Source organism: Falco biarmicus, chromosome 12 (genome assembly GCF_023638135.1).
Source record: "Falco biarmicus isolate bFalBia1 chromosome 12, bFalBia1.pri, whole genome shotgun sequence".
Lineage (NCBI taxonomy): Eukaryota > Metazoa > Chordata > Aves > Falconiformes > Falconidae > Falco > Falco biarmicus.
In genome coordinates this window covers 22,932,348-22,956,408 of record NC_079299.1, presented here as the reverse complement: position 1 = coordinate 22,956,408, position 24,061 = coordinate 22,932,348, and the positions used below count along the sequence as shown (strand labels likewise).

General features: G+C 44.0%; 1 protein-coding gene across 1 annotated transcript in view; it reads left to right on the top strand.

Annotated features, from left to right (window-relative positions):
• LOC130157772 (opsin-5-like) overlaps positions 1-10,093 on the top strand; it is a 31,715-nt gene extending 21,622 nt beyond the window's left edge. The window contains exons 3-6 of the mRNA XM_056357706.1: positions 1,919-2,018; positions 4,126-4,230; positions 7,316-7,539; positions 8,204-10,093. Coding sequence (XP_056213681.1) covers positions 1,919-2,018; positions 4,126-4,230; positions 7,316-7,539; positions 8,204-8,644 — 870 coding nt within the window. The 3' untranslated portion in view covers positions 8,645-10,093. The remainder of the gene's footprint in view (positions 1-1,918; positions 2,019-4,125; positions 4,231-7,315; positions 7,540-8,203) is intronic.
• The last annotated feature ends 13,968 nt before the right edge of the window (positions 10,094-24,061 follow it).

The following is a 24,061-nucleotide window of genomic DNA, read 5'->3' as shown; positions in this document are numbered from 1 at the left end:
GTATGTTTTCAGCAAGACACCATTCCAAAAAAAAAAAACAAAAACAAAACTAAAAACGAACACTTGGCTTGTTCTTTCTTTCATCTTAAATGGTAAAGGGCAAGAGTATTTTTAGACCCACTTCTAAGCATGCTCAAAGGCTGTTTGAACTGATCACTTAATATAATTGTCTCTCTCTGGTCTGCATCAGGGAAGGGGGTGGGAGGATAACGGTCACATCTGCAGGTGATAAGACATACAGTAATGTATTTCAGAAAAACTCAACCAGCTTCAGCATAGAAGGGCTATGATACACACTAAGAACCTTGTCTTTCTACTTTAGTATTCAATCTCATAGCACTTTATACTTAATTTCAAAGAGTTTATTTGCATCCCTGCTGAAATACTGCTTCCTTTCCAGTCTAATAACTAATGTTACGCATCCTAGTTTCTCAGTAGTCCTTGGCCATGCTGTTTTCCCTGTCTATGAAGCATTGTTAGAGCAAATGGAGACGCAGCAGCTGTTTGCATCAATAAGGCTAATGAAATGCAGAACACATTTGCATATCCAGGTATTTCACCAATCTCCACAGCACACAGAAGGCCAAATTCAGCCAAGTGTAGCTTTCAGCAAGTATCCAAAACACACAAGGAAGTCTGTTTCCTGGTGTAAACATGGTTGCGTTTATACACTAAACATGAGCTGACTGTAGGCAGAGCACAGGTGGGTGTAGACTGTTGTAGTAGCAAATCTGGCATGCATTGAAAATGTGGTGGATCTGTAAAAGTTGCCATTAAGTACCGCGTCAATATAAAGATATTGGTAGCAAGAAAGACTGACAGTGAAAGAAATGACGAAGCAGCCCTTTCCTAACCCTTCACCCAATTTAATTTATACAATCTGCCATGGTCTCAGCTTTAAGCCTGGATTAAAGCCCCAGATTCAAGGCTGGGATAAACAGAATTCCACGGGATGTGTGCCCATTCACACAGAGTTGGTTCACCGTAGAATAATGATGTGCCTTTCCACTGATAATTTTACCACTTGAATGCCAAGTTACAGTCCAGAGACACTTGCTTAATATTCCTGCTTCACTTGGTGTAAAACTGGCACCTCCAAGAGCTCCTCTGCTCTGGCCTGTTTGGTGTATCATTGCAAGCTTTCAAAAAAAAGGACTGCCTTCAGCGTTTTGCCTGGATCATTTCCCAGTCGTATAGTGCTCCCGAGCAGATGGCTACATCCATCTCCACTACCGCCAGCAGCAACTTCCTTCCTAAGCCCCAAGTGCAGCTAGCAGAGTTGTAGCCATCCTGTGCACGTACTGCTGAGACACTGACGTCAGCGGGAGCCTACACAGCCGTATGGCTCTGCCTGCGTCAGTCAGAGGTGGTGAGGATCAGTGATTAATAAATAGCAGGCAATGAGGAGTACCAACATTGAGGCTCAATCTATTGGAACCATTTGGCTTTGGATGGTTTTACTTATTTTTTTAAAAAAGCTTTTCTCAGCCAAGCCCATTACCTCCTACGTTCTTTCCTCTTTGGCCTAAATTTCATGGGTTCAGTTTGCATGGTTGTTCTGCCTAAGTGGGGCAGCTGCATCCAGTGCATTTTTGCCTATTCAGGGCTTTTCTTCTTTTCAGTTCAGCCTTTTTCTCCTTCATTTGGCAAGTTATTTCAGGGAAGCATAGATGTAAGGGAATCTTTGCTTGTTTATTTTATGTACATGACAGAGCACTTATATAATTTCTGAACATTTACTTGCTCACTGATCCTATAGAAGATAACTGCACCTGACATTTTACACTTCCCTGCTAGTTGGGTTTCTGGAAAAACTTTTGAGAGCATGAACATGAAAATGACAGGAGCAATCCCTGTGGTTCTTTTCTGCTTCAGCTCTCTGCAGTAAAAGAACATCCTGCACTGCTTTGTTTTTCAGGTTGATGGCTTCCTGACACTTCTTTTTGGCCTGGCTAGTATTAATACCCTTACAGTAATCAGCGTGACTCGCTACATCAAGGGCTGCCATCCTGAAAGAGGTAAGGAATAAAGGCAAGTCCGGTTCTGCCTTCACTGAACCTGGTCAAATCTGTATTTCTTTCAGTCACGGGCTATATCAAATATAAATTAGATATAATGGAAACCAAAACGTAATGCACTCATTGACATTACAAACATGTTTGCATAGAATCTTTCAAAGGTAACCCTAATAAGAGCAAAATTATTACTAGTACACTTTGGTCACCATGGGTTATATTCACCCTTGTGCCAAAGATACCACAGGTCCTGCTGACCCCTCTATATTCTTCAAAATGCAACTTAAACGACTTCTAAGTGATACATACATTGTTGTCTGGATCTCACTGTAAACAACAAATTTCATATTCTGTGAGATTATGTTTGGGAAGAGTCCAGTTGTTGATAAGATCCTTGGTTTGGAAGGCTGCCCTACCTACAAACATTTTTACTCTTCAGGGTGTTTTGCCAGGGTTTGTGCACAGCAGGCATCATGGGCTGCTTTAGATAGTGCTGGGAACATTCAGTCTGCCCATCCTGCCTCCACCTTTTGTAGCACTGCGCAGCCTGCCAGCCCCACATACCTCTCTGGCCTCTCCTCAGCTGACAGTTTCACACCATGGGAGATGAAAACTACTCCTACCACCCCCAGAACTGACCGTGACTCAACTCTACCCAGACAATGCCTGTCTCCCACCTCTCTCCCAGATCTGCAAAGCATCATCCACAACCTCACACCCACACTTCTTCCTTTTCTCGTGCCCTGTTGATCTGTAACCTGAATATCTCAAACCACCACTGTTCATTACTCTCTCCAGTGCTAGAAACCTTTTACTAACCACTCCTGGTTTTTTTCAATTTCATTTTTTTATTAAGCTTCGGTATAAATGCCTCTGTAAAGACATATGAGTGTCCTGCTGTGCAAATCTGGTCTGAAATCTTTTACGTGTTTCCTGCCCTGTGAAGCCCTCATTAGCAAATCTGTATGAACATGCCATCATCTACCCCTTTTTGTATCACCACACTCACCCGAGGAGCGGAAACCTTTCCTTACCATTCATCCTGGACCTCCTGAAAACCCTGGATTCCACTGAAAGCCTTATGCTTTATACCTACACTTTCTATAAATCCTCCTTAGTCTTCCTTTCACCTATCCTTAGATAGTGCATTATCAATTTTCATGCCTTTGTAATGACTGGTTTACACCATCTTTTGGGCAGGAACCTATTAATACCTGCAGGTGAAGCATGCATAAATACCCTGGAGTCATCATATGAGTTTTTCTCTCTAATAGCATGAAGGGAAAGAACTTCTGCAGGGAGGTCTTTTTTCCACAGGAAGTTCTTCCATAGTTTGTTGTAATGATAGACTAATTGAAATTAATTTTCAGCACAAACTGCTGTTGGAGCTGCTAGAATTTGGCTGTGACATATTCTACATCTTACATTCATTGTGTATTATGAAGTCATACTTAAAACACATTTCTCTTTTGCAAGACTGCATCACGTGTTCATCTGAGGGTGTACACCATTTATGTTTGCGTCTTGAGGAAATCAGAACAAGTAGCCAGTATAACTTTACAGAAATGCTGGGGAACAGAAACTGGTGGATGCATGGATATTTCCTACGTAAATAAAGAAATAACCACTATGTATGGCAACAGCAAGACAGATTACATAATTTGTATTGAATGGCTAATGTAGTTTGAGCATCTAATGTGTTTTCTCCTTTTTAACAGGGAAAACCTTCAAATTGATAAGAAAATCCTCTTAATTTAGATTTATCTTGGTTTTTTTCTACATAAAAATGGAAAACTAGCTGTCTTCTACTCGTTGCAAAATTGCAAAACCTAAGTCTAATGTAGAACTTGCTAATTCTGCAGTGCTCAATAGACACATTGTCTCCCGCTCAAAAGCCATTCGTTTCCACTGTTCACAAATGGTCTTGAACACAAGCCCGACCAATGCTTTCAAATTTAAGCTTTTCTTAGGAATATGCAGGGGGGTTTCTTAATATTTTTTAAAATAGCTGTGTTTTCCTTATCAGCTGTTGGTACAGGAGTGCATTTAGATTTCAGAGGTATGTCTGCCTTTCTAGATACTGTTTGCTGACTAAACCATGCCATTGCAGGTCACTGCATCAGCAACAGCAGCATGACAGTGGCTCTGGTCCTCATCTGGATAGCAGCTTTCTTCTGGTCAGCAGCTCCATTACTTGGCTGGGGCAGTTATACAGGTAACAGGTAGCTTTCAGTTGTACTTATCTGGCACCTCTCCACTTAACTGAACAAAGATACTTGCCTGCCTTTCTTGCTGTTTATGATAAACCAGACTGATTACCAGTGGAACTGAGAAAATCATTCACCATGCATGACGTACGCTCAGAGCGTTGCCTGCTTTGGTATCAGCTATAAAGAGATTTTATGGAAGATATCACAGGAAAGTCTTGGACGAAGTGCATATTATTTATGAAAAAAGAGAGGCCAGAAATATTTGGCATGGCTAAGCAATGAGATAAAGGAAACTATCAAAAGACATACTTCAAAACCTGTCAAGATTAGGAAGCTAGAAAAGAACACAAGTTACAGCAAGTTAAACTTGAAACTATAATAAGGCAAGCCAGAAAGATTTGGTGAAACAGTTCATTGAAAATATGAAAACTAACATAGCAGGAGAAGAAAAAGATGTCAGAAAGTTTGCAAGTCCAAGAAGCGATTTGGGTGCAAGATAAGGCCATAGCAAAAAAAAAAAAAAGGAGGGGGGAAAAAATCTGAGTAGTGAACACTGAGGTAATTCAATGGCTAAGGGATATTCCCATACCAGAAAATTTCTTCAAGGGGATAAGTTGGAGAAATTGGCTCAAGTCTCTAAAAATTCAACAAAATGGTAATGCTATAGAAGTCCTAGCAACTGAAATCATGTGACTGAATTTGTCCAGCAGTTACCTGCCTGGATCCTGTAGGCACTTGCATCCTTTGAGAAGTCATGAAATCTATGAAGCTTCTTAAAGCAGCTATGTGAACATAGCCTCTTACTTACTAAATACATAAGCTTTGAGGTATCCCTGGACTCCTGAAGTACGGGTGTGAGAAAAACTTCCATTTCTATGATTGGTTAAATCTTCTATCCTTCCCAAACCAAAACGTTACCAAGATATACGGCTCAATTGTAGAATCATAAAATCATTTAGATTGGAAAAGACTTTTAAGATCATTGAGTTCAACTGTTAACCTAACACTGCCAAGTCTGCCACTAAACCACATCCCTAAGTGCCGCAACTACAGGTCTTTTAAACACCCCCAGGGAAGGTGACTCCACCACCTCCCCGTGCAGCCCATTCCAGCGCCTGACCACCCTTTCAGGGAAGAACTTTTTCCTACCATCCCATCCAAACCTCCCCTGGGGCAGCTTGAGGCCGTTCCCTCCTGTCCTGTCCCCCATCACCTGGGAGAAGTGACCGACCCCCCTGCCCACAGCCCCTGCCAGGAGCTGCAGAGAGCGATAAGGTCCCCCCTGAGCCGCCCCCTCTCCAGGCCAACCCCCCCCAGGTCCCTCAGCCGCCCCCCGTGAGCCTGGTGCTCCAGCCCCGTCTCCAGTCCCGCTGCCTGTCTCATCAATACCACTTCTAGGAGCACTTTTCCCTACTGCAAATCCCGGTGGTTTCAGGTTCCTGGAGTATCTGACTCACAGCACGTTTCCACTGAGGACACCCACGGAGGTGTGGGAGCCCAGCAATGGCAAGTCCAGCAGTGGAGCAAGTGGCCCACAGCATATCACACCTGGCCACCTTGGGTGTCTCACTTCTGCACAGCAGGGGTCCCCAGGACTCCGCTGATTTTTAGAAATGCCACTTGCCAGTGTCTCTACAGAAGGGGAGGAACACAGCTCTGAATTCTGACTTGCAGAAAATGGACAGGTTTTTTTTCTTTTATGTCACCTGGAGGCTGCTTTCATTTTTCAGTCAAAAGCTTTCACAAACCAGAAATCTGAAATTAAACCAGACTTCATGGTTATCTTTCAAATCTTGAGGACTACTGATGAAAAAGGCAAAGGAGACAAAAACATATTTCTATTACTGAACACAACCAGACAGCAACACCTAGAGGTTTTGGTGATGGAAATACCAAGCTCTTTTTGATGAGACTCATAAAAGAGATTTAATCTTTTGCTCCTTTAAATTCATCCTGTCTAAACCTCCTGTTACCTGTGAGGAATTAAGGGATTAATTTTTTCCTTCAGAATTATCACTGGATTTCAGGGAGAGATCTATGTTGCTAAATCATGCAGGCTTCACCTGTGTTGTATCTCCAGGACTTGTTAATGCTTGACTTTACATAATTTTGGTTCATGCTTCATTTATTTGTAAACCAATTTTCTGCCATAGCTGTCAGAAAAAAACAGCTTTTTTTCCACTTACAAAGAAAAATCAACAATCCACAATCTACAGAACACCTGTAATGCTATCAGACTCTACTTTTCTAGGCGCATTGGCAAATACATCAGAGGGTCTAAAGTCAACTGTTATTCATAGAAATGTTTAAGCAGAGACGGCACCTTATTCCCACCACCTTTCCCTTAAGCACTGGATCAGTCAGTGTCCTTTCATAAATTCCACTAGCTGCAGACCCTGCAGTCTGCCTGACTTCATTTTTAAGAGCCTGCAGCTCCTTTGTAGTTGCAGAAGTGTACGCTTCCCATGTAGCAAAATGATCTCATATCTTTCTATTTATGTTACATCTTCCCCTAATCTTTATCATTAGCTATATCAGTGTGCTTTCCTGGCTGTCACTACAGCCAAAATTTCATTGCCTTTTTGTTTATATTATAAAAAAAAAATCTCAAAATTTTTACTTCCTACTTCGCTATGTAAATAATGACTTTTTACATTTGAGGTATTGTGTCTTTACAATCGCTTGTTATGCTGTTACCATGTTCATCTTAGGAAGTTACTACATAGAAGATTATGACAAATAAGAGTCGGTAGCACTCAAGAATATCAAACCTACTGAATTATTACCTTTTTTTTCTTTTCTAATGAAGTACCACAATTTCCCATCCTGAAACAACAGTTTGTGCATTATGGATTTGTATTTGAGATCTAAACCGGATAGAATGATAGTACACATTAAAAGTTGTTATGGTCTAGCTAGTCTTGAAAATGGTTTATGTAGGAAACTGTGTCACAGCTCATTAAATCAGAAAGATCAATCCATTCTTTAGTGCTGAAAAGAAGAAAAATACAGCATTCCAACTGGTAAATTAATTGCTCAAAAGCAAATACATGTTCTAAAAATGCTAACCAATTTACTTTTGCTTTCCAGATCGCATGTATGGCACATGTGAGATAGACTGGGCAAAAGCCAACTTCTCTACAATCTACAAGTCCTACATTGTCTCCATTTTTATCTGCTGTTTTTTCCTACCTGTCACAGTCATGGTCTTTTCATATGTGTCAATTATCAACACTGTCAAGCTAAGCCATGCGTTAACAGGACTTGGTGATCCCACAGACAGACAGAGGAGAATAGAGAGGAATGTCACCAGGGTGAGTTTGGGTTTCATGCTGGGTGGGATTTATCTCAATGAAACCTGTCTTTCCAAAAACTGCTCTCAACTAGAACAGAAGAGAGCAAAACCAATCACTTGCATTTCATTTCTCTATAATCTCTAGTGGCAGAGTCTGAACTCAGTGAAGAATATGAGGTTTGTTTAAAACCCCTATCCCATCAGCTGGCTAATATTGATGCTACATCACATGTGAAAAAGAATCTAAATGTATTGGAGTAGGTTATAAAACACAAACCCAGAAATTTGGTTTGCATACGCTCTTTTCTTTCAGAAGTTACATTACTTCTGAGCATACACAGAAACTACAGTGAAGCTTTCAATTTACTTATCGTTGACTTAAGTCTGCCCGAAACTTTCTGAATTCATAAAAACATACAGAGGACTGTAGCTATTTTCATTCCATTAGATGAGGCATTGCTCAAGCACACCACCATGCCAAAAGTTGATATATAGCTTCTAGGTCTGCCTGGCTCCATCAAAGCAAACCTTTTGCTTGCCTGTATTCTCCTGTGAGCCATACCCTCAGGACAACCTGCATGTTGTCCTTCCAGCCAAGTGTCCAAGCTACTATTTCCAGCATATTGCTTCCATGATGTAGTCTTCCAGAATAAATCTAAGACTATTCTTCTTCTGTCTTTTAGGTTTCTATCGTCATTTGCACAGCCTTTATTATTGCATGGTCACCATATGCCGTCATCTCTATATGGTCTGCCTATGGTTACGCTGTGCCCAATCTTACCAGCATCCTTGCCAGTTTGTTTGCCAAGTCTGCCAGCTTCTACAATCCCATTATCTACTTTGGAATGAGCTCCAAATTTCGGAGGGACATTTTCGTCTTGTTCCATTGTGCCAAGGAAGTCAAAGACCCTGTGAAGCTCAAACGTTTCAAAAACCTCAAGCAAAAACAACAAGAGCCCTCTCAGAAAGCAGAGAAGTATGCAGGAGAAATGTACCCCGCTCCAAGCCCTGATTCTGGGGTGGGAAGTCCAACCAACACCCCACCTCCAGCAAACAGGGAAGTATATTTTGGTATTTTGGATACGCCATCTAATAACCCTGATATTGAATGTGATAGACTGTAAGTTTTGCAGCCACTTAACACGTGCACCCATTTTATGTTCAGGAAGACCCTCTTCAGATCAGTGCTCAAGTGATTTCCTTATCCCTGGTCTGTTTCTTGCTGTAGCACTGAAGACTATACAACTCAAGCAAATCAGACGGTGAAGTGGTATTTTCCTTCTATTTACGTACAAAACCCTACGAAGCACGTTACAATACAGGCAGCACACCCAGTGCCAGAAATATTCAATTTTCACATGCATGCAGGAAAAAGACGACTGACTTGTGGAGAGCAGGCATTAGCTACCAAAAATAACTATTATGTTCCCATCCAAATTTTATCAATGAAGGGATCACATTTCCAAATATGTTTTTTGCTCTTCAACAGGCCCAGCCGTAGAGGGTTGGTTTAGCTCTGTGGTGCAGCACAGCCCAGGCTGTAGAAGATGGGCCCTGCCGAGATGGCTGCGGAGCTGCTGCAACCCCAGTGGCTGGGAGCTGGTAGGCAAAGCCACGCGCTCCCTGGGGGGCACCAGGGCTGCCAGGCCCTGGGCATACACAGGTGCGTGTCCCATCGCCTGTGCCTGGCTCTGTGCATCTATGCAAGTGCTAGGAGTCATAGATCTTTGTGTTCTCTGGTCACTGTAGTCTGAACAGTGGCATCATACTTGTCCTCATTGGTCTACAGAATTATTTTTACCTTCCCTGACCTTCCCAGTGAGAAGAGCCTGTGTGTAGCATTCACATTCGAGAAAGCTGGCCTTTAATTTTGCTGATCTGTCTCCAAACTGGTTGTTATTAAGAAGGAGCAAGAGATGTACAGGCACCAAAACCCAAAACGACACTAAGGTTTTAAGACTGCTGATGAAGTGTGGCATCAGAGCTATTTGTAAAGTATAATCCAACACTTCGCTGCTGCTTCTAAAGAAAGTTTTTGTACCTGCCTACACGTAAAAAATGACTTTTAGGTAAACATAACTAAGTAGCAATTAAGGATAGTGATTTCAATAGCTAAGCTGTAGGCTTTAATCAGTAGCAAGACTATCAGATGTTATAATATCCAATTATTCCACCAAGTTTATCTTACAGATTCAAAATGAGGGGGTATAGCTTCATAATTCCTCATCTTGGAAATTAACTACAGACTCTGAGACTTCTGTAAAAAGGCCTCTGTATTAGCTGTGGAAATTGTGGGTTCATTTAGTGCCGTTTGCAAGTTAAACAAGGGGAAAAAAAAGAAGAAAACCACCCTAACAACATTGGTTGCTAACCTCACTGCTATTTATGGCTTTTTGGAATCTCACTGTCCGCATCTGCTAAAATGTAGTTGTTTTGCAACAGTATGCTTTTCCAGATGTGTTTCTTGGGAAAGTTACAAAGAGATCCTGCCTTCATTTCCCCCATTACTCTATTTGTTTTGAGAAAATCACCTCTGTTTTGAAGTTAAAAACAAATAAACATTATAAGCAACAGTAGGGAACTGAGTTTTCATTCATGGCCACAGACCTGAACTACAAGAGCATTCATTTTCGTGGAAAATTTTGAGATATGGGTACTATTTCATTACCATAAATAATTAAAAGCAAATAAGTAAATACTTCGCTTCCAGATAAACACGCCTGTCATAGATGTAGAAATAGATGAAATAATTTCAGGGAAAATCCTGTCACAGCTAGATGAAGCCAGGCTGGGCTAGCCAAAGCTAGCACATAGTTTTGAAAGCTTCTAGGTGTAGCACAAAATCCACCTCGGTAATATTGCTAGACTGAGCCTTCTCACTGCTGAAAGAGCTTGGGTTTTCCTCCAGAGAAAGAAGAGGGCTACACATCCCCATCGGATGTGGTTCCTGGAGGTACCAGCAGCTAGCCGCAGCTGTGCCAGACACCTGCCTGTAGAGCCTCCATGGCCAGAGATGCCATGCTAGCTTTTTAATCTGTATTTCTGCTGATTTACAGATAACTAGGGAAAATTCTTGTCCTGCTGCATTGTAGCAATGCTGTTGATCTGCAGGATTCAGACTCTGACATAGAAAAACATGAAAAGGGGAAGGCAGAGCAACAAAGCCATTTCCAAGAGTGCCACTAAACTCCAGCTGAAATCTCTACTAGTTCATACGCCACTGAGCATGTACAGTGAGGCTAGATTGGGGAGGGGGTGAGGAGGCAGCAGTGAAAATGAGCCAGAATAGGAGCAGAACAGAGGAAAAATGTGAGGAGGAGTAGAATGAGAAAAGCAGGAGAGCAAGGGGCCAGGAGCCAAAGGTTGTATACCTGCTGAAAGACAACTATAAACAGCTACACATAAAAAAGTCTTGACTGGACTGTGACAGACACCCCTCCTGCAAGGCCTGTGGCTACAGTCCTTTGTGGATATAGGGTAATAGCATGAGACTGCATACCCATAGAGCAGAATATCTGGTTTTGCAGGTTACACACGGGAAAAGAGGATGGATGCCTTTGCAGGCACCAACCTGTGCTCCAGGTTCAGGAACAGCAGGAGCACACTTGTCACTGAAGTCACTCAGGTTAAAAAACTTCCAACCCTAAAGCACCAGTGACACCAGCAAGTGGCTGAATTCAGAAAAAAGGTCCAGAATCTCTTACCACCCTAGTGCAGTTAAGGGAATGCACTTCAGCATTTCAAACACGTGAACCAACACAACGCCATTTGTCAAACACTTCACCTGCATCCTGCATTTCCTCCCTTGTCTCTGGTGTCACAAGTGCTCTGACAAGACTGTCCCCAACTGCTGCCCTCCACAGATGGGGTCCAGGGACAAGCAAAGAGCTCAGGAGCTTGAAACAGTCAACAAGGACAGACACAGTCTAGATACACTGACGGAGGATGATGGGGGTTTGTGCTTTCTACTTAGCAAGAATGAAGTACAGTGCAAACAGCATAGAGAGTCCTGGAGCAAAATTACTCCTCCCCCTACCCTTGCTGCACCCCACAACCTTGGATTTTATTTTACAGTGGGTAAGTTTTAGCAGCAGAGATGCAAGAAGGCTGTTCTCCTGACTGATACTCCGATGACAAGGATGTTTTCCTGGGAAACCACATCTTTGAATGCTTTCTGTCTGAGACAGTCTTAAAAGGGAGGTCCCACTCGCCTTGGCAAAGCTAAGGGCTACCTGCTTCCAATGCTTTCTCTTTAGAAACACGCTATATTTTTACATTTGTTTCATGCAAAAAGCTAATGGATGTGCCAAAGGCAGGGCCAGATGTCATATCTGTGAGATAGGGCGTCCCATCCTAGTTCTGCCACTTCACCTTGTGTGAAGGCACACAGCAGACAGGTAGCATGAGCTTGCTAATAGGATCTGCTTCTTCCAGTGCCCCTACCAGGGGCCTTTTTCAATGTGTTTTGTACTGAATGGATGAGTGCCAGCCTGCACTAATGAGATCTCATGACTATTGCTGGTATCCAAATGGTGTCTTGTCATGAGGCAAGAGAACAATATTCAGATCTTCCTCCATTTGGCACAGAAATTCTGGCATGTAGGCTCCTTGTGCCTCTCTTGCTTAGCCCCAGATATTACTGTGAGATTTTGTAATTGCTGGGGTTGGTTTCATGTATGACACACTAAAACCAAGTAGCATCATCTGGCAGAAGGCAGTAGGCCAAGCAATTCTACAATTTCCAAACAATGCTGTCAGCATTTGCTGGCTTGTTCCAGCAGGATCTGAGACAGAGGTTAGCCCTCTTTTACCCTAGATGCAAGAAACCCAGCCAAAAAACCTTGCTAGCTGTTCATTATCCATTTTTGAACGCACAGCCCTGTTGCCACGTTAAAGCACTCCAGCAAAAATGACGTGCCTGAGCATAATAAAATGACTCTGCAAAATGCTTGAAGCCCTTAAGCTACCTTTTAAAATATGCCTTTAGGTACTCTACATATTCAAACATTTCCCAGCTGTTTTGATTAGCTATTGATTAGTGTAGTCATTAAAAACTCTCCTGCTGAGTGTACAATTCGTATGTTTACATGTGTACCAAAATCTCATCAGCTATTACTTGATTATTTATTTTCAGTATTATTCATAATTATCAACATATCAGTGTTATACTATAATTACCGCAGTTACTAATCGTGAAGTATACTTACTAATACTCACATCTACAACTTGGCCTTGCAGGTGTATTACCAGCATCCCTGTCACTGACCCAACACTTTCACTTGGGCTACACAGTTTGAACAATCAAGTTAACCCAGGATTACTTCTGTTCAGTTTCTACATTTAAAAATAACCTCCTCTTGGTTGGGGGCCGGGGGGGGGCGGGTGTAGTAGTAATCAGTTGTTGATTTATGCCAAGAAAACCTTTTGGGCCCACATTCACCCTGCTGGCATTTTTGCCAAGCTGATATTCCTTTAGGGTGTCAGCACATTGAAATACATAACAATTTCTTAATAGCTTTGACATTTCTGACAGTAGCATGAATAAACTGAGTGTGTAGTCCAGTCCCTCTTCTCAGTGCTATTGTGCCTTTTTATCTAATGACTCACGTAGAAGTATTTATTGTAGCAGAGACCAGAAAAAACAAGAAATACCCCTCCACCCTGCTTAAGACAGTGACTTTATTACAGTACGAACTTCTCAGGCTTGCACCCCCTTGCATGCTCTCTCTCCACCCTTATAAATCCTTCATTTTTTGCTGCACAGACTGACAAGGTAGAAGAGATACAGAGTGTGCCCATCCAAGCATGGCCTGTGGTTTGGCACTCCTCAAGAGTGAGAGATGGAGGCAAAATCCCTTCCCGAGGGTAGGGCTGGACAAGAACATAGTTCTGCTGCTGCCCTGGTGAATGCTCTCACCCCAGGCAATAATGAAAAAGGCGCGTAATGCTACCACATCTGTATTTTCAACTATCCCACAGATAAACCAGCCCGGCAAAACAGGTTCTCCTGCAATGCTACGTGTCCCCCTGCCTACCTCTCAAATTGCTGAAGGCTTAGGAGCCTGAACCTTCTCAGTACATCCACAAACTCAAAGGATCTTTGCAAGCACTTCAGGAACTCCGCAGACCAAAGCAAAGGTGCTTGCAGGGTCAAATGGGTCTGTGTCTAGTATGTGGTCTAATTCCTGTCTGCAGCAAAGACTCCATAGTAGCTGGCCCCTAATCCCTTCCTGCACTGATGATCTAGGAACATGGAATGCTACAACACTGTGCAACTGGAAGAGAAAAAGAAAAAAACAAACCTCCAAAGTCTTCATAGCCAGCACATATTCCTGCTTTCTGGGAGACAGCAATTAGGTGATTCCAGATGAAGCAGGCTAAAACATGAAAATAGGACCTTCTTCAGAAGAGTAATGGTACTAATGGATACACATATAGACAAGGTCCTGCAAAAAGCTTTGTGCCTGGAAGACTCTCATAAAACTTCATATACCCACACACAGACTAAGAGAGGTAGCTAAATGAGTTGCACTGACTGCAGGAGCGAACAGCAGCCTGTCATCTGGACCTATGTTTTTGTCTACAGCTTTGAATACACAAATGTGTATTTAATACATACCGAAAGCTTGTTTTCTGGGGTGGATTTTTCTTTAAAATCTGTCTATATAACAATAGCTCATCATAAAAGGGAAGAAAGACTGTCCTTCTTGATGTACAGGGGAAGTACAAGAATAAATTTAAGATTCAGATGATGTCCAACTACTACTGCAATAAGAACACAGAACAATAAGAAAATTACTGAATGGAAAGTAATAATCCCATTTCTAATACAAAAACCAGGGCCACACTGAATGATAAAAATAATAATAATAATAAAAAAAAGAACTACCAGCTGTCTGTGCCAATAACCATCATCTTCTGTGCTCATTGAATGAGACAAAAGCCCTTTGGGGACCACAGACACACAGCATTTAATTATGTAATAGGATGTAACCTAGTAAAACGGGAGCAGAAGGACTTACAGAAATCACTGCAATAAATGCCCTCCCTCACCGATATTTGACAGCCTCCAGTAGCCTTTGACACCGCACACCAGCCAGCCTAGCTGCTGGGAAGAAACACCTCTAGAGCAGAGCTGGGCTGGCCCTGGGGGTGCCCACGTGGCTGCGGGCACAGCTGCTGGCTCCAGCGCAAGGTCAGTGCCAGCTGCCTGGGCAGGAGGCACCCGTGTGTCACATCTGCTGCAGTATTTGCAAAAGGAAGTATGAAGTCAAGGATAATGTTTGGCAGCACAAATGAGAGTGCAAGCACCTCTTGGTGATGCGATCTGGCAAAGCCTTACCATACGCTAAAGATAAATTTCAAATGGATTAATATCTTACAGAGAAATGGGAGAAACTTAGTGACCTCAGGGCATGCTTCAAGGCCTTGGTAAACTACTGTATGAAACAAACAAAACTAACTTCTCTGAGAACAAACCAGCCGATCCCTGGGGTAACATGTGGCCTATACATGTATTTAAAGGGAAAGGAAAATGGGCTTTAGCACATCCTTGACTGATACCATGTTTCCTGACAAACCAGCCCTCAGCTTCCTTTGCTGAAAGGCAGTCATGTACAGCAGCGCTGTCATGTGTCCTATTAGAAAAAAAGTCTTTCCAGGCAAGCAACCAGTTCAAGAATTTGAAAGTTTAAGTCATAGCTCTGGAGATGAGACCCGTATCTCCCCACAATTTGGAGGAGATATTACCAGACCATTTCCCATCCTTGGAGTCCTAGCAAGGAAAAACACTTACTTTTGGAAAGCTGATACACTTTATTCTTTGAGAGATGCTATATGTTCTTGGAAATACACATTCTTGGAAAGATAATACACCTTAATGTGATGGCATGGAAAGGGAGTCCAAAGGAGGGAGGGTAGAGCATCATGAAAGTCACTGATCACTGTCTGACTGTCCAAGCACAAGAACACCGTGGCAAGTCAAGAAAAAATCTGATCAGCCATGCAACATAGAAAAGGACAAAATGGGCTACCAGGACAATAAAATTGCTATGCTTCTCTCATATTTCACTTTTTCCTGGGATCACACAATCCAACAGAGGCATGCAAATATCTGCAAGGACCAGAGGTGTAGCATGGTATATTTGCCCTGCACATTGCTTTTGTGGGTTGGCAGGCTGGGAGTGCAGGTTAGACCCGTGTCTGGGGAACTGTTTCCTATCTAGTGAGCTCCAGTACTGCTTGAACTGGTTATCTTTTCTCTAGGAGACAAATGTCACTGCTAGACCTTGGCTAAATTCACAAGAAGGTCTTAAATATTTCAGCTTCTGAAAGTCAGGGCTCTTACAGGAGGGAGAGCACATGTGCACAGAAAGTGTGGGAAAAAGTGACTCTCTCAGGCTAGCACTAGGATAACTGGTCAGGTATGTCTGTAAATAAAGCAGCTGAAAAGCTTGACATCACAACTTACAGTTGAGAAGTGCAAGGCTCTATCAGCTTCTGGGCTGCAGCAGTATTTAGCAGACTTGAGTCTTCCTCAAGTTAGTTTAGACCTCCCGTTTGCCTATGCCCCGTTCACTGCCTCTGTGCAATGGTTGCTCTGTTGATTCAGTGTGACCCAGAGGAGAAACAGCACTCCAGTTTCACATTTCCAGTCTAAAGAAATCCCATGTTTCCTGTTTGCAGCTTGTTTTATTGCCACATCCCATATTATACCCAATATACGCTGTTGGTAGGTGCTTTGGGAGCAGGTAAGGAAGAGCACAGCCAACAACCAGAAACTTAACATAGGTGAGTACAACACCAAAACACTTTCTAATAAAAATTCTTACTGCAAGGCAGGCACAATTGTTCCCACTTGCTTTTATTCATCCAGCCTACTATGAAAATGGATCATCACCATAGCATAGTGAAATATGGGGAGTTCCCACAACGTTACCCCTTACCTGCTCTGCCCATAAAAAGCCCTTTAAGCATTTACCACACTAGCTAGCATATGCATCAAAAAAACAACTACCAAGACTGATCTCCCTAAAGTCAGTCTCCTGCAAAGACAACATGGATTTGGGGCCATTCCCCCTTTGCAAGCACGTGCAACAGAAATGAAGTTAATGTTAGTTATATTGCCACAATCTATACCTAGGATGATACTTCCTGCCTCATAAAATTATCTTCTCCACTTAAGTCCCACTCAGTAAATCTGTTCAATAACCTAAAGGGTTTTCCCTAATGTCTCCATCTGCAAAATCTGGACTTGTACTTCACCCAGCAAGTTCAGTTGCAGTTCAGTGGGTACAGTCAGGTATAGGGTTGCTTAACATATGGTCTCTCAGCTGTAGATCCCAAGGTTTATAATGAGGATGACATGCCTCATCTGCCTCTAGTCCTGAAGAATCTGATCACTTTCTGAATAGCAGAATGCACCCAACACACTTCTGCCATGAAAAAAATAGGTTTATTTTATTTTTTTAATATAAGAGTTGCACAGTAAGCAAAGTAAATACTAGTTGTCATCTGGACACTTGTAGTCACTAACAGTGTTGAAATTATTTTCTCTACTTAATCACACAGCAGCTTTAGCTCATCTGTTGGTCTTGTGGACTTCCAGCGTTTCACTGACCTACCTCATCTTCAAAGAGCAGAGGCGTCCTGCCATCCAAACCTACAGCTGACTATAGGAAGCCCCATTTTGAACTGGCCATTTTCATTCCTTAGGACAAGGACCACACAGCAAAGCAAGCTTTTCCAGACTCCCTACAAGAAAACCAGCTCGTCCCTATCCATCTGTAAATTCCTGTGCTAGCCTAGGTTACAAACATAGGACAAAAGACCCGGCCATCAGGTAGCAAAGGGGCATGCTCACAGCCTTGGGCTGCCATTCAAACCCTTCCTTGACAGCTGGATAAACCCAGCAAGGATTAAGTACACTCAGCAGGGCCAGGAAACTAGCCTGGTCTGTGCGGCTGGTCTCCTCTTCAGTGCTGCTCTGACTTGGTCACAATTATTTCAGGCTTTGTTAACCAGGCGTGGGTCGATTTGACTTGCTCAGCAACAAGCTTAAAAAACAAATAATCCAATTAATGAAAGAAGCAGAGTGTAAAAGTGTTTGGAAAGGGTTAGGAAAACCAGGAGGAGCAGCTGGCACGTCCCTGGTGGGACGTCTCCCTCCAAACAAGGGCGCACAGAGGCCCCTTGTTAGCTCGGCGGGGACAGCAGCGTGGCTGCTCTTTGAACCCCGCAGTCCTCGGGACCGTGACATTTCACTGGGATTCAGAAAGCCAAGGCGGGGGGGACAAAGCCCCACACACCGTGCAGACATTGAGGCTTGCAGTTAAATAGGCTCCAGAGACAAACGCTAACATTTGCAACTGCTGCCCACTTCCGACCCGATGACAAGGTCTCAGCAAGGGCTTATATAAAACTTCCCTCCAGCCCATCAACCCAGCCTTCTTTAGGCAACAATAAAGAAATGTCAGAAGTGATTTAAGAGTATATCTTTAGCCCTGAAATGAGTGTTTGTGCTTAGGCTGAGAGGGGAGAGTGGGAAGAGGAAGATCGAAGAGCGTTCACAATTATTCACAGTGCAGCCGTGGAATATATGCGTAGGGCTATTCATTCAAAATGTTGTCGTTGATAATGGCATTCAGCTGCAGAAATCCCTAAATATCATTTAGAGAGAGAGAGGACGACTGCCCACCGGGAGTGATGAAAATTCAGGGCTTTGGCTCAAATTCCTTGCACCACTGCTCTACTCCTGGCCCTTGCTGTGTATAACCTCGCAGGTAAGAAGCCGTGTGACTGCAACAAACCCCAGTCAATGCTCTCCTTCAGAAAGGGTCATCACAAATATTAACCTGTGCGAATGCAGGGTGAAATCCCCCCAGCCCTGAATAATGGCTCAACTTTGGTGTTTGTGGCCACAGCAGTTTCGAGACATGGCCAGGTCTGTAAGGTTGGCTGTTGAGGCACCGAGGAGAACTCAAGGTCTCCCCCAACAGCTACGTTTGTTCCTGCCAGACCCAAGCAGCCAGGATCATGCCTGCATGCTCCCTACAGTGCTGAGAGAAGAAGAAACAGAGGGCATCAGAGGGGAAACATCTCTCCTTTCTCCACCATGCCCTTGCTTAGGTGTTTGTCTGTCCCTTGGAGCAGGGGCAGAAAAGGTCATCCCTTTTTATCCTGGAGATGTGGGACAGAAATCCTATTCCCTTGCAAGCAACAGCAAACCGACTAATTGTAACTCACAAAGATTTCATCCACAGCACCTCAAGACAAGGCCATGTCACAGAACAAGCAAAACGTATAGAGACAGCAGGACATCAAGGCCAACTGCTCGGGCACTGCAGGATAAGGTTAGTCCTTCTTATCAAAATTCTTGTGCATAAAACCGTTCTCAGACTTTTTGCAGGTTTGTAAATTAGAAACAATAGCCACACTGACAGCAGTAAATCACATACTCCCCAACAACAATTTATGGCATACAAACTCATGAAACATACACACGCCGTCTCTGCCATCCCACCGATGGGGTCTCTGGGACCCCTCTTGCTCCAAACTGTTGATTTCCACCCTGTACAATAATTGATGGCAGAAGCAATGATGTTGCATATCTTTTCTGAAATGCCAGACCAAGCACCAATATCTAGTTCCTAGGAACCATCTTTTTCATAGCAACTGACTCCATGGAGATTTGCTTGCACTGTCAGTTTCCTACAGACAGAACACCAAAGACATCATGGAACATTTTCAAAAACTCTTCCAAAAAAAAGAAAAATCAAGAGAGAGGTAAATGAAATCTAACACTTGTACGAGTTTCCTCAGTGCTGCTAAGTTCTAGATCACCCATTTTCTGAACACCGCTTGTTTGCATGTCATGGTTTGCACGCACTGCTCTTGCAGAGGAGCAGATGTAACGATGGAAAAAGCTGGTGTGCACAAGGACGTACTCAGTTTTCTTTTGAAATCCATTTATCTGTTGTCTTTCGTTTCTTGGATCTCTCAGTGGGCATCAGCCTGAGTTTATGCCCCTGACTCTGTGACCTTCAGAAAGTCCAGCCTTGAAAATGTGAAATAAACTAAAGAGGGACTTTACTCAAAACTTCCTATAACCAGGCAGAGTTGTTTGGCAAACTGCAGCCCCCACGGTAACACCAATTCCTTCCTCCCCAGCATGTGGAAAGAAACAAACAGAGCAACAGACTGAAAGCAAACAATGACCTCAAATAAACCAAATATATTACCTGAAAATCAGTACTTGTTTCAATTTTCTTACCTATTCTTGTAAACTGAATTTTTATTAGAAGATAAAAGTTACTCATGCATTGAAAGAAAAAAAAAAAAGAAAAAAATAAACCTTGTAAACCATTAATTTTGTGAAGACCAAAGAAGTTAATTTTACAGCACCAGAAGCTTTAAAAAGTAATTTCCCCCCAGATCACCGACTGGTTAGCTGGACAGAAACAATTACAGTTAGCACTTGCAGGTTTCTTTAGAGGCTTTCCCATGCAAGGCCACAGAGGAGACAAAGTGAGTTTCTGACAGCATCCTCTTGGGCTTCTGAGCTCCTTTAAGTATCAATGCAGAGTGTATCTACAAGCCACCCCAACTCATGGCAAAGACAGCTCAATGGCAGAAAGCCTGTCAGGAGGACATGGTGGGAGGGGAGCTCAGCACACACAACAGGGGCTGACCAGGACCACTGCCTGAGGCACCCGGGGCTTCAACAGCCACGGCTCACGCCTGGCCAGGGCTCCCAGTACCAGCCCCACCACACCACAGCAAACAGCCAAGGCAGGCAGTGAGCTGCAACACCGGGTGGCACCTAACGTTTAACAGCACAGCTGACCCACCACGCTTACACGCTTCGCTAGCTCGCTCAGGAGGGGAACGCATCACTTTACATGGCGTTTACATTACTTCTCTTACACTGGTGTGAATTAGGATCACCTCCTCAGTACTCCCTGCAAGCACGTTACACAAGCACAACACGCTGGACATGTTTCTCCCTGGTCATAAATATCTCTCAGTTTCTCCCTGGTCATAAATGCCTTTCATTTTATGGCAAGGGACTCACAGAAACTACCAGCACTGAAGAGCATAAGACGAGCCCGGCACAGAGAGCTGAAAGCAGCTTTGGGCTGCTCTGCCTCGGTGAGCTCTCAGTGGAGACGCAGAAAGGGACCGGGATCCAGGCACACCAAAGCTGTAGCCGTAACTCCCCAAAATTAACACCACAGATGCCTCCCTCAGCCTTCCCCTGACCTTAGTTATTCCCTGGCCTTCTGCCTGGGACTCCCAAAGCCCTCCCGGGACGTGACATAAACCATTAGGATTTTGCAAAACCGAGCACTGACCTTAGCAGGCGGCGTGGCATTGCAGGGTGCCGGGTGCAGCAGCCAGGAACATTTCCCTCTCACCTGGTCCTGAGCAGCTCCTGCCCCAGCACATACATCTTCGCAGCATGTATCTGCAGAGCCCTGGGTGCCTCTAGGAGCCCTGAGGAACACGGGCATCCCTCAGCGGGCTGGGAAACCCACAGCCTGCCTGTCACATCTTTCTTGTGTTACTGGATTTGGAAAAGGTTATCGCCTCGTACGTCCCTGTCTCTTCTGACAGAAGCCACCAGCTCTCCAAGCTGCTTGTGGAGCTGTTTACGGAACTCCATCAATGCAAAGGGAGGAGGCCAGAGCTGGCCAACAGCAGCTTGCTTTGCTCAGGCTGGGGGGTGGGCTGGCCGGGCCAGCTGTGGGTGATAATGGGCAGCCAGCAGCTGGGGCCGGGGGTAGTCACCTCTCAGATGCCTCCTGTGGAGCAAGCCCTGGGAGACAGGCTCCTGGTCTTTCTACAGCCATGTGTCCTGTATGTTCAGTAACCCAAGTGACTTTTCAAAGCCGGTTCTGTGAGCTCTGTGTTTCTCAGCTTTCTTTTCTGCAAAAGCTGCTTTTCTTTCTTTTCTTCTGATACCTCACAAGAGCATGTGTGTAATTTAATTTTCATTGTTTGCCCTTCTTTGAAAAGAGCTTTGAGAACCTAAGGTGGAAAATGTCAATTATTAAAGTAGTTTGAAAGCATTTACAGTATTTTCCATAACATAAAACACCCTGAGGAGTTAGCAAGCATAAAATGTAGAGGCTTTCCTCTTACAATTCTTATGGAGATTTAATGCTGGCAATTATAAGAATACAAATGGTATTTCTAGCTTAACTGTGCTTGTGACTAAGCAATTTATTAGAAGTAATTTACTTAATTGGGGATCAAAATGCAGAGCTCACCTTATGATATATGGCTGTGGCACCGGAAGCAAGGGACAGAGCTTAGAGATTTATTTTTCTAATAAGATTTGAAGAGTTCTTTTTTTTTTTCTTTTAAATGTAACAAAATAGCAGCATTTCTTCTCGAGGTTTGATATCAGAAAAGGATTTAAAATTGCACTGGATCTTCCTGTGGGCCTTCAAGGCATCACAGAAAAAAGATGGCTTTCCTTTGCTATTATATTTCTATATTACTGAGTTTATTTTTAATTGAATTGCTGAAGTGTGGAGTGATGTTTATGCATGGTCTGTTTTCTGCTTTTTAAAGTGGAAATGAATCCTGAGAAAGTATAGATACAGGCTACTGCACTGCAGAACCTTGTGTCTACATCTTTCGTCCCTTAGGGTACATCTCATTGCTCTGTATGGCCGGAAATGCCCCAGACAACTTGATGCTTGGATGAAATGGCGGAAATGAGGAGTAAAAATGGTCATAGCAGTTCTTCACAGCCTGCACTCCCCAACCCTGACCCATTTGCATGCGTATTCCACTAGAAGCTGAATCCCAGTTATCCTGAGCAGGAGGAAGGGGTGTGGGTGTCCTGCCTGCAGCCCTGCCCCGCAGTCCCCTGCAGTGGCACAGCTGCTGCCACCTCAGTTGCCCTGGGTGGACAGCACTGTTTCCAACATTGGGCTGGCTCACACGCAGCAGAATTAAGTTTCTGAATGCCTTTTAGTGACTGACAGTAGCCTGGAGCTTCAATACTTTCACAGGACAATGGGCACCTTGGTGGCAACCAGCTGAACACCAGAAACACCATCTCTCCCATCCCACTGGAAGTGAGAGGAGGAGAGGGACAGGACAGGGATGAGGAGAAGAGCAAATGCCGGCATTTCTGCCAGTCCACTGGGGTCTGCGTGCCCAGGGAGGCCTTTGCACCACTCTACACCCTCCTTGTATCCACATCACAGGGCGCACAGGTGCAGTCCCCAGCACCTTCCCCCTGCCCCATTCCTCCAGCAGCATCCCGATTTTCCTCTCCCGCTTCCTCATTGCCTTCCCCCACTCTGCCAGCCCCCAGCACCAGGACCCTACAGTCTCTCTCCTTTCCTTCCAACTAAACTCAACCTTGCTGAAACACGGGACAGTCCATCTCTGCAATGCATATCATCCTCCAAGGAAGGTGTTGCCAGCACCTGGATCCACACAAAGAGAGGTTTATACAGGTGCAGCACCACACAGGAGTTTGGGGGACCCTGTGTATTCCCACCCCATGCTGGGATCCCCCATTCCTACACAGGCACTTGGGTATGCAACTCCGTTCCCCCTCTACCAGCTGGATCCCTCCTGGAAATTTTGCCTCGCTGGAGGCACACGGGTCTCTACAAGAACAGTGGGCAAGGAGACCCTAAAGGGGGGCCAAGCCACCACCACTTGACTGGGAGAGAGCAATGTAAACCCTTACACGGTGAGCCTGTGCACAGGGGCACATGCAGGGAGGCTTTTCATGAACTCTGGCAAATACATTTTGAAAGATACATACCAGTAAAGAAAAAACATTAATCCACCCATTAAACGCACTGGTAGTTCTGGCCCCGCTGCATGTTTGGACACTTCTGCTTGCCAGAGCAGCACTCTGATTTCTGCGTGTTGCCTCCAGAAAAAACCTGCATTTTGAACAGACTTCAGTGCCGAGAGCCAAAGCTGGAGAAGACAAGGATAAGGGCACCACAGAGGGGATGCATTCAGTTGCTGGGAGGCAGCCATGAGGTCTCTACTGTGAAGTGGCTTTTACTGGCATCACCTACTTGCTCTGACACCTGATGCCCTACAGAGCATAAACAGAAAACACATCGGGAAAATAGTCAGGAAGAACAGACAGAAGGCTGTTACTGGGTTTACATTTTCCAGGCCTGATTTGCAGTGAATAGTTGAGCTTTACTGCCAATGTCAGGGGCACTGGGATCCAGAGTGAGACCCGGTATTCTTGGCAAACTGAATTCACAGTGGCAGTGATAGCACCTGGCTCACACTGGAAGTACGCAGATAGGGAAAGTACGCTGAAAAAGCCATTTGTATTTCCTGAAAGCTGTGGTCCTCAGCTGCAGATTTCAGCACTGAATCCAGCACTGCTGAAACTTTCAATTAACAAAGAGTACTTTCCTAAAAAGATGACTTTACTCCTCATACAAGGAGCTTTATGCTGATGAATCAATCAGGTTTTACATGAGGTCGTACAGCAATGAAATATATCGCACATCCTGGGAAGACTCAATCCCCACCTACACTGG